General features: G+C 43.3%; 1 protein-coding gene across 5 annotated transcripts in view; it reads right to left on the bottom strand.

Moving 5' to 3' along the window:
• Positions 1 to 373: 373 nt before the first annotated feature.
• The window catches only part of FBXL20 (F-box and leucine rich repeat protein 20), a 53,803-nt gene continuing 43,754 nt past the window's right edge, over positions 374 to 10,422 (bottom strand). For all 5 annotated transcript variants that reach the window (XM_058676692.1, XM_058676696.1, XM_004591139.2 and 2 more), the window contains 6 exons: positions 9,217 to 9,347; positions 7,195 to 7,255; positions 6,287 to 6,331; positions 4,665 to 4,721; positions 2,096 to 2,308; positions 374 to 1,341 (listed from right to left, as the gene is read on the bottom strand). In XM_058676692.1, coding sequence (XP_058532675.1) covers positions 1,234 to 1,341; positions 2,096 to 2,308; positions 4,665 to 4,721; positions 6,287 to 6,331; positions 7,195 to 7,255; positions 9,217 to 9,347 — 615 coding nt within the window. In that variant the 3' untranslated portion in view covers positions 374 to 1,233. The remainder of the gene's footprint in view (positions 1,342 to 2,095; positions 2,309 to 4,664; positions 4,722 to 6,286; positions 6,332 to 7,194; positions 7,256 to 9,216; positions 9,348 to 10,422) is intronic.

The following is a 10,422-nucleotide window of genomic DNA, read 5'->3' as shown; positions in this document are numbered from 1 at the left end:
CCTACAGCATTCCTGCTATGTCAAAGTCACACAAGACACTGAGCACACCAAGCTCTAGTGAACCATTAGCGTCTCACCTCAGCTGGTAAGGACTTTCAGGCTCGGTGTTAGAGAGTCTGTCATTTCACTCTCCATTAATAATGCATCTCTCCCTTTTCTAAGTAAGTCAACAGACTTGACAGAGGAAAAAAGTGCAGGGGTACTGGGTATATCATGCAAATTTCCATTTGACGTAAGATAGAGAAATCAATAGGTAAAGGTTCTTTTTTTTTTATCAAAATAGTTTGCTCAATTTCCTTTCATAACTTTTTCTTTTTTTAATAGTTTTCTTTCAGACTGGCAAAGATTCAGGCAGGGTCCCCTAATGGTAAAATTTAGAATTAAAAAAATATTTATTGATAATGTGTTTTTAAAAATGTTTGGTAACCCCAACTAATCATCCAAAATGCAAACTGTAAACACAACAGCAAAAGAGTAACAACTGAGTGTGAGTTAGGAGACTATGAACAGGTGACAAGACTAAGCCAGAGTGTGGGAGGGAGCAACAGAGGATGGAAGACAGATGCTCAAGTGTGCTACAGATAGTGACAGCTGAATGAATAAGGAATCACTGTTAAACCACAATGATTCCAATGAAACTATCAGGAAACCTCAGGGCCAAATACTACAACACAGGAGGAATGGACAAGCCTTCTCTGTGAGCATGCTCAGCATGTTGGCATGGAAACAAGGAAGCACAGAAGCCCTGTGGTCATCTCACAACGGATGGCCACCATTTCTAAGATGCAAAGAAATTTTCTTGCTGGTCCCTGCATACATCATATACTGTTTTCCATGCTTTTTTGACCCTGGAGGACAGCCATTCCAAAAATCCCCAAAGAGATCCCTTAGCAAAAAAAGAAACCCCAGTAGCAGGAACACTGGGTTTGCTGGAATGCTCCCTCCATCTACCTTGGACTGTGGTTTTCTTCTGGGCACGTCCAACCGGAATGGTTCAGGTTTACCAAGCCACTTGATAAAGCCAACAAGAACAGCAGTCCCACTGTTACAGAGCTTGAGTGGATGGATGAGGGTTTGTAGGCATATGTCTGTGTGGCTCTGGGGATCTGGACATTGCCCTCCCTCATTGTGAAATCCTTGCCCCCACACGGGGCTGCTTCCACTGGAGAGACTTCACGGTACTCTGGAAGTGTCATTAAATACTCAGTTCAGCAAGGTTGAACACCTCCATCGTCATAGGATGATGCAGCATCTGCAGAAGCGCTGTCTGCTGCCCCCTACTGATGGGGGTGGGGTGACTGGTGCGAAGTAGGCGTGGACTTTGATATTGGGTAAATGGGTCTGAAACAAGACAGAAACATTACTAAGAGAGTGGACTTAAACAGAAACAGAACAATGCTGCTTCTCAGAACACGTGTCAAGTGGCCAATGGACATGAGGGCAGGGCAGAGGCTGGCTCCAATCCTTAGGACCCCGTACCCATGTGGGAGAACTGGAAGAAGCTCTTGGCTTCTGATTCTCTGGTTTAGATCAGCTCAGCTCCGGCCGTTGAGGCCATTTGGGGAGTGAACCACTGGATAAAAATTTTTTCTGTATCTCTTTCTCTTTGTAAATCTGCCTTTCCAATAAAAATAAATCTTTTAAAAAAGAAAAACCACTCAGAAAAAATAAGAAGCCTAGTCAGAGGGTTTTATGTGAAAAGAAAAAAAATAAATAAATAAACTCTTCAATACCATTTTGCCAAATATTTTGTTATTTCTTTCTTTTGGACCCAAACTCTGAATGTGTGTTTGTTGTTGCTGACTGGGGCTGCATTAACCCTGGATACGATTAGGAAGCTCTGTGGGGGGAGACCTGCTTTTCTCCCCCTCAGTTGGTACTTTCTGACTACATTTCCATCTGGACTGACAGATTATCTACCCTGAGGAAGGCTCTCCCTTTTCTCCTCCTTGATAAGTGTCCAAGTATACAGAAAAACATCAAAATCACAGGAATCTAAATCTGGAAAAAAAAAAAAAAAGAAAGAAAGAAAGGGAGAGAAGAATGGGTGCTGAGAACACGGGAGAGGGCTGGGGAGTGGCGTGGCCATCTTTACCCTCAGTCTCTTGATCCCAGCTCGGGTAATCTGCTGGCAGTCATAGAGTTCTATCCGCTCGAGGCTGTGACAGCTCTTCAAGTGCTCCAGGGACGCGTCTGTAATCAGGGGGCAGTTGTCCAGCTCGATTACCTCCAGCTGGTCATGGGCGCAGGCTCCGTTCCCCAGGTGACGGATCCCGTCATCTGTGATCAGCTCACAGTGAGACAGACTCTAGCCAAACAGAACAAGAGAAGATATTGAATTATCTTTTGGCATTTCTCCAGCTAGGGTCTCTGGTATGGTGTTAATGAATATGGAGTCAGTACTAGATTCACATGGGGAAGCATAAGTAAATCAGAATTGTTGGCATTCTGCTTTTGGTAATCAACGGGCATACCTCTGTGCACGATTACATTTTGTGAATTCACGTAATGACTAAGTCCACAGACATGTAAGACAGCCATGATGTCTATGTTTTCCCAAATAAATAATTCTGCTCTCCACAAGATGGGATAAAGCTTTTCACATAAAAGATCCTGGCATTTTGGGAAGTGCTAAGCCTAGCAGTTAAGAGGTCTACACATGCTGTTTCACAACAGAGTGCCTGGGCTTGATTCCTGGCTTGGGTTCCTCACTCCAGCTTTGCACTGATACAGACCCTGGGAGGCTCAGTAAGAGCTGCTGCCATCCACGTGGATTGTGTTTCTGTTTAGTGGCTCCAGGCTGTACTAACTCAGGCCCCGCAGACTGAGGGCATTTGAGGAGTGAAATCGCAGATGGGAGCTCACTCTCTTGGCCTATTTCTGTCTCTCAAATATTTAATGCAAAAAGGTGTTCCAGACCCCAGCTACAGCCAACTGCCTTAGGTTGAGTGTATCTAGGCAAGTGTTACACTGCTGGAAGAAAAGTAGCTAATAGCCAGCAGGCATTCTGGGTCTGGTTAATGTCAAATTTGTGTTAACTATACCAGTGCGCCAACAGAGTTGCCTTTTAAAAAAAGATAAGCAGGAGGGCAGACATGGCATGCTGTCACACAGGGTGTGGACTACTGGACTCAAAATTCCATCTACAAGGGAAATTACAGAATCTGGTCTGATGTGGAGTGTCTATGTCAGAATTGGGTCTCCTTGGTTGTTGAAGCCTATTCAGTGGACAGCATGCCCAGATGAAAATGGGGGACATGACAACCAGGTCACTGAGGTCTGCAGAGGACATCTAGTATCATGGAGGGCAGAATAAATTGGACAGCTCCCCTGGCCAAGCTTTGACAGCAAGTAAACTGAGCCTCTAAGGCTGACTATGTCAGCCAACAGACCTTAGAAGGATTTCCTCTTTCTTGGAGCAACAAAATCAACAGCATCTCAGAACTATGAAAACCACTTAGTAGTGCCTTTAGAATATGCTTAACACTGGGGATGATATCGCATGGCTGTCCCCAATTTCCCCCCAGATATATGTAGAAAAGGAGATTGGAAACCATTGTCTCACCCACTTTCCTCCATTTCTTTACCCTCCCCATCCTTATCAGTGGCCCACATGGGCATGCATCCTGAACTATGCAAACATCATCAAAAATAAATTTATTATGATTAAAAAAAGAGATGTTTCAGAATTTGTACTAAAGGTTGGTTATATGGTGCAGGGACAGGCTCTAGCAATCAACTGAAGATGATCTTTGCAGATATTATGTGTGATTATTCCCTCCACATGATCCCTTCAGCAATTTTCCTTAAACCCCTGGTTCTGGAAAACTCAGAATCCTTGAGGCAAATTTTGACAGTACCATGCTAAGCAAACATACTGACAATCAGCCTGGATACAGAATGTCTTTCGGTAGCATCAGTGAGGGTAGCAGTAAGAAGTCCCTTGGGAAGGCCTTGTCCAGTTCTGTTTCATAAGCATATCTGGGGGCAGGTATGACAGGCACAGCAGGTTGAAGTTGCTGCATGGATGCCAGCATCCCTGATCAGAGTGCCAGCTGAGTTCCAGCTGCTCCACTTCCCATCCAGTTCCCTGCTCATGTGTCTGGGAAAGCAGTGGAGGAGGCTCAAATCCTTGAGTGCCTACAACCACATGGGACATCTGGAAATAGTTCCCATCTCCTGGCTTTAAGTCTGGCACAATCTGACTATCACAGGCATCTGAAAAGAAATCAAAAGAGGAAAAATCTTTTTCTATGCCTTTCAAATAAATAAATAAATAACCTGGAAAAAAAAAAAAGAGAACACTGAGTTCCAATTTGCAGCACATCATATTTTGGGCCATTTCATCACCCTGGATCTGTGGAAATCTCACCATCCTTCAGACTAGCCACTTCGGAAAGAGAACTCGCATTCTCCAGCTCAGTTTACAGCCTCCAAGCAGGCATATTGGAAACATCCAGCTTTTCTAGTTTCTTCCAGTTTCCCCCTTCACTCAGGCCCAACTTTACACTCTATGGCCTGAAAATCTGGAGAAGCATTCTTTTCCCAATGGGGCAATCAGAGAAGAAGGAAAGGAAGAGCTGGATTCTTACAACTCAACTGGAACTACAGAATTGGATTTTGATTGAATCCTACAAAGACCAAACTCTGAAAGTCAAACTCACCAATACTTGAAGTCGAGGACAGTGTATGGAAAGTTGAATTAATGTGCTATCTGTTATCTGAAAGAAACATGTAAGTGTACTTTAGGTATAATTCGAAATAAAACCATGGGCTGTGCCTCATTGTTGACAACACTTTCAGTCCAGAATTTAGTTCATCCATTACCAATCTTTAAGTTTAAATATCATGTACTATCTGAACTTGTGCTATCAAACCCACCAGACTGGGTTTGAACACAAATAATTGCCTCTAATCTTCAGAAAGCTTTGTCGACAATTCTGCTTCCCGCCCCCCACCCCCAAAACTTTTGCTTTTGAAGTTCCATCCACTGGAATGGACTTAGTTTTACCTTCTTAGAATCATCACAGAGGGCCTGGTGCGGTGGCCTAACAGCTAAAGTCCTTTCCTTGCATGCATTGGGATCCCATATGGGTGCCGGTTCTAATCCTGGCAGCTCCACTTCCCATCCAGCTCCCTGCTTGTGGCCTGGGGAAGCAGTCGAGGACGGCCCAAAGCCTTGGGACCCTGCACCCATGTGGGAGACCTGGAGGAAGTTCCTGGCTCCTGGCTCCGGATCGGCACAGCACCGGCCGTTGTGGTCACATGGGGAGTGAATCATCGGACGGAAGATCTTTCTCTCTCTCTCTCTCTTCCTCTCTGTATATCTGACTTTGTAATAAAAATAAATAAATCTTTACAAAAAAAAAGAATCATTACAGAAAAGCATGAGAACATGCTGCTCCACTGGGGTGGGGGGAACTAAGGGAAAATCATCTTTGAATTTTAAACATTTGGCCTATTTTTTCATAAGGCTTGCCACAACTTAGGACTGATAACCTGGGTCCTGGTTACTCAACTAGATAGGATGCTGGAATTTGGTTTAATCATGATCGTGTAGCCAGGAAGGACAGTCTAGTAATCCGATGAAAGCAAATCAGTGCTTGTTTTCACATTCCTTTCCTACTCTGAGCGATGATTGTTTTTTACTACCTACAGCATCACAGGGGCTAAGAAATGGTAGAGAAAGGAGGTGGAGGTCAGGGACGCCCAAAAGATACACTGACACGAACAAGTTTCAGTTTAGCAAGAATTAGTAGCTGCCAAATTATGTCTGGACAGTAAATGATTTTTAAAACTGATCCTTTTATACTAGTAACTGTCTTTTACCATTAAAAAAATTGATTGTTCTCTATTGTTTTTGGAATGTCTCTTTCAAAGTTTCTCCTCAGTCCATTAATAATCCCAAAGCTCTTATGCTGGTAAGAAATTGTTCCTGAGGAGGTCAATGGGCTAAGAGTACGACCCAATCAGATTTCCAGGGCTGCTGATCTGAAGGACCCAGACTCCTGTGAAGCTGCAAAAGGAGAAGGCTCAGGTCGGGCTCTTTTAGGATCTCTCTGAAGTCAGACTCATGGTCTGAACACTTGGGCATCCTCTCTCGAATGGTGTGTATTTTCTCAGTGCTTCACCACGTGCACCTGGACCTGGTAAGGCTGGAGACTCAGCAGTGCTGCCAGGCAACAGCATCCTATTCTAGGGTAGGGAGGTGAACATTCTGATGTGTGCATATAACATAGCTTCCCATTATACCGTATTTGTGAATTAAAAAAAAATACAACCTTACCTGAACACATTCTTCCAAGTCCATCTTTTCAAGCTCATGACAATTCTACAAAGACATTCCAAACATTGCAACATTTAAAACATGGGGAAACTTCAGAGTCAGAAAACTAAAAGGTAGTAAGAGGTAGTATTAAAGATAACAGAGGCAATCTTAGTGTTTCAGAGCTGGAGTCACTCTTGTTTCACCTTCTGTCTTGTGCCACTGATACTATATCAGAAGGATTTAATTATAGTGAAATTTCTTAGTTATTCCACATTAAAGTATTCAAGTATCAAAGAAGAAGGGACTAAATTCGCTAAATAGTAATACTGGGCTAGCAGAGGTCTTATCAACCATAGACAATTAATGAAAATTGCTTTTTGGAAGGGAGGCAAGTAAGAGTTATCTCCTGATTGGTTTTCACCCAGTGAATAACACATAGCTGAAAGCAAATGCCATTCCCTCTGTTCTGTAACAGTTAAGGTCAGAGTAATTTTACATGGTACCGTTACACTGTGATTTAGAAACCATTCCAAGTGTCAGGAAAATTCAGAAAATCTCTCAAATGTCTCCATTTAAAGGCTGGCTCACAGTTTCCCCTCAGTAGTGTCCGCTTCCACCAACCACATACCCCACAACCACAGCACAAGGAAGTCTCTACTGGGCTTCCCTCTCCATCACTACCCCTACTTTGCAGAGGCTGACTGAGTCTTCAGCCACAGTTTCCTCAGTGATGGCCATGTTCTGCAGCGTGTGTTTGCTTTCCCAGAGCAGCCCGAGCTCCTCTGGGCACCGGCCTTCTTTGGCTGTAGCACCAGGATGTCCAGGAACACCAGCTGCAGAGCACTGCCTGACTCACATCTCCAATTCTACCTTCATTCTACATGCTTCCTGTGGCTTATTCTACGACACCTGAAGAAAATACTCACCCTGGCCAGAGTGGTAAATCCCACATCTGTTAATTGAGAACATCTTGCCACTTCTAATATTCTGTTAAAAAAAAAAAAAAAAAGACCAGCAAAAAACAAAGTGAAAGTCAAGCTCATGGATCTTGAAAAATGCATTTAATAAAACAGCAAGAATTTAAGACAATAATCTCCTATTCTATAAGAACTCTGTAATGCAGAGTGATGTCAACAACTTCAAGTAACTCTGCATACAGATATCGTCACTCATTTTCATGGAGTTATCATAAAATCATCCTGCCAATACCACAATTCAGGGTGTTGCAATCAAAGAACACAGAAGAATAAAACTGAAGGCTGTAATTAATGCCAAAATGCATGAATTGCATTAAAAGCCTCTTGATGGCATACTGCTTATCCCCAGAGGGCAGCCTGCTCCTAGAAAACAAAGGAAATGGAGATAAATGCTCTGTTCCAGTTAACCTGTTGCTAAAGTAAATTATTTTCTTTCTTTCTGTTATAAGTAAGTTTGCTCAGATTTAGATAAGTTTTTAAAACCTGATAAAGGGACTGCTAAATTACAGGCGTGTCCCGACTATGGAACTCTTTCCAGGGAGGCGGAGGAGAGGGGCTGAATGGGCACTCTCTCTCCTATTGGGCAACTGCAACATAGCAATGTAAACAGATCCTAGGACTGAGGAATCAAAAGTTATTTTCTTTCTTTGAAAAGCCTGATGACCTTCATATAATAGTATTAAAGAACACTTACATGTGTTGTTATGAATTACTTACTATTAAAGTTGAAAAAAAAATCAGCACTAATGTCTAAGAAATCACCATTAACAGAATACCAGTTAGAAATCAATGTCGGGCTCGGCGCGATAGTGTAGTGGTTTAAGTCCTTGCCTTGAATGCCCGGGATCCCATATGGGCGCCAGTTCTAATCCCGGTGGCCCTGCTTCCCATCCAGCTCCCTGCCTGTGGCCTGGGAAAGCAGTCGAGGATGGCCCAGGCCCAAAGCTTTGGGACCCTGCACCGGCGTGGGCTGTTTCAGCTCCTGGCTCCTGGCTCCCAGCTTTGGATTGGCGCAGTACCGGCCGTTGCAGCCACTTGGGGAATGAACCATCGGAGGGAAGATCTTCCTCTCTGTCTCTCCTCCTCTCTCTATATCTGCCTTTCCAATAAAAAATAAATAAATCTTTTAAAAAAAAGAAATCAATGTCATAGGTAAAAGGAAAATGTGGTCTGTTTGAGCATTACATCTTAGCGTCTTTCCATTCTAATACACACTGAACCCTACAGGAGGGAGAGTGGAAGACAACTTTGTTTCTTTAAAACAGAGGTTTGGTCACCTCTCTAACTCCTGAAAAGTAGTCTATTCTAGGCCTCTAACATTACTAATTTTGACTGTTTCAGAAATATTGTCAAAACAATGTCCATTTCATAATAAGTATTACACAAACTTTATTTTAAAAGAAAAAACACATATGGGAATCATCTCTACTTATTATTATTATGAAATAGCCTGGTACGTGCTCGCATATGTATGGTACCACATACTTTCTAACATAACATCCAGTTGGGCGACCCTTTATCCAGGCAGGAAGAAACCACAGGCTGCCTGCAGCACCAGCACCAGGCAGGTCCTCCAGAGCATGGCTCTTTCTTTTTAATTCCCTGCTATGAACCTGGCATCATTTCCATGATATGAATGACCTCAGCATGGGCCTTTAAAAACAACTTTAAAAAAGGAATTATATCAAACTCATTAAGAAAAAAAAAATGTTTTCAGCTCCTCCTCAACTAATGAAATAAAGTGTTGATTTATTTCTTCTGAGATGGACAGCAAGCAGAATATTGGGGACCGTTACTCCTTGGTTTCCTGTGGTCAATTACATGCAATCTAGGGAGGTATGAGGCAAGACAGTGGGCACCTAAAAGAGGTGTGTCTACCTCAAAATCTCAAAGTTCCAAAAAAACAGATCAAAGTGAAATAAGCTTCTGTTCCATATCCCTGGGTTTTTCAGCTCAACAAGAAACGTTTACCTAAGCCGCGGGCAGTTCTGACCTAGAGCATTCAGGATGGCATCCGTGATGTTGGAGCAGCCTGAGGCACAGAGGGACTGCAGCTTGTGGCACCCTCTGCATATTGTGATGAGACCTTCATCTGTGATTTGCTAAAAATCAAAAGCAAAATGAATATATTAGCTGAGTGAGACAGGGAACAGCATTGCTGGAGCATAAAACGGTTTCAATTATTTGATATATATTTTTAAGATTCATTTATTTTTTTTAAAGATTTATTTATTTTTATTACAAAGTCAGATATACAGAGAGGAGAGACAGAGAGGATCTTCCGTCGATGATTCACTCCCCAAGTGAGCCGCAACGGCCGGTGCTGCGCTGATCCGAAGCCGGGAACCCGGAACCTCCCCCGGGTCTCCCACATGGGTGCAGGGTCCCAAATCTTTGGACCGTCCTCAACTGCTTTCCCAAGCCACAAGCAGGGAGCTGGATGGGAAGTGGAGCTGCCGGGATTAGAACCGGCGCCCATATGGGATCCCGGGGCATTCAAGGCGAGGACTTTAGCCACTAGGCCACACTGCCGGGCCTGATTTATTTATTTATTATCCTCCATCCATTGATTCACTCCCCAGGTGGTCACAACGGCTGGAGCTGCACCGACCAAAAACTAGGAGTCTGGAACCTCTTCCAGGTCTCCCACGTGGGTGCAGGGTCCCAAGGCTTTGGGCTGTCCTCGACAGCTTTCCCAGGTTACAAGCAGGGAGCTGGATGGGAAGCGGGGCTTTCGGAACCAGAAATGGCATCCATATGGGATCCTGGCACGTTCAAGGCAAGAACTTTAGCTGTTAGGCTACTGCGCCAGGCTCAATCATTTGATTTTTTTTAAGGCAAAGGACACACACTTTTAGATGTTGCATTAGACAAAAGATGTTATGCATAAACATCATGAAGGTGGATAACATCAGCACTTCCAATTTGCCAGATCCATCACTAACTTTGTGCAAGCTTAAAATAAAAGCTCTCTTGAAATTTGTTTAATCCAGCAGTATCCTTAAGTTTCAAAGACAACTTAAAACGAAAACCAAAAAAAGTAAGTTCAATACCATTACTTGGTTCAGCATGTTTCCAGGATCACGCAACCACAACAAACCCATAAAAAATGAAATACTAAGGAAGACAGATAATTTTTCACAAGGACAACATGAGTTATATGCTCAGGGCCAATAC

The sequence above is a fragment of the Ochotona princeps genome, chromosome 17 (assembly GCF_030435755.1).
Source record: "Ochotona princeps isolate mOchPri1 chromosome 17, mOchPri1.hap1, whole genome shotgun sequence".
NCBI lineage: Eukaryota > Metazoa > Chordata > Mammalia > Lagomorpha > Ochotonidae > Ochotona > Ochotona princeps.
Note: the sequence above shows the minus strand (reverse complement) of the source record. Positions and strands in the feature narration are given on the sequence as shown.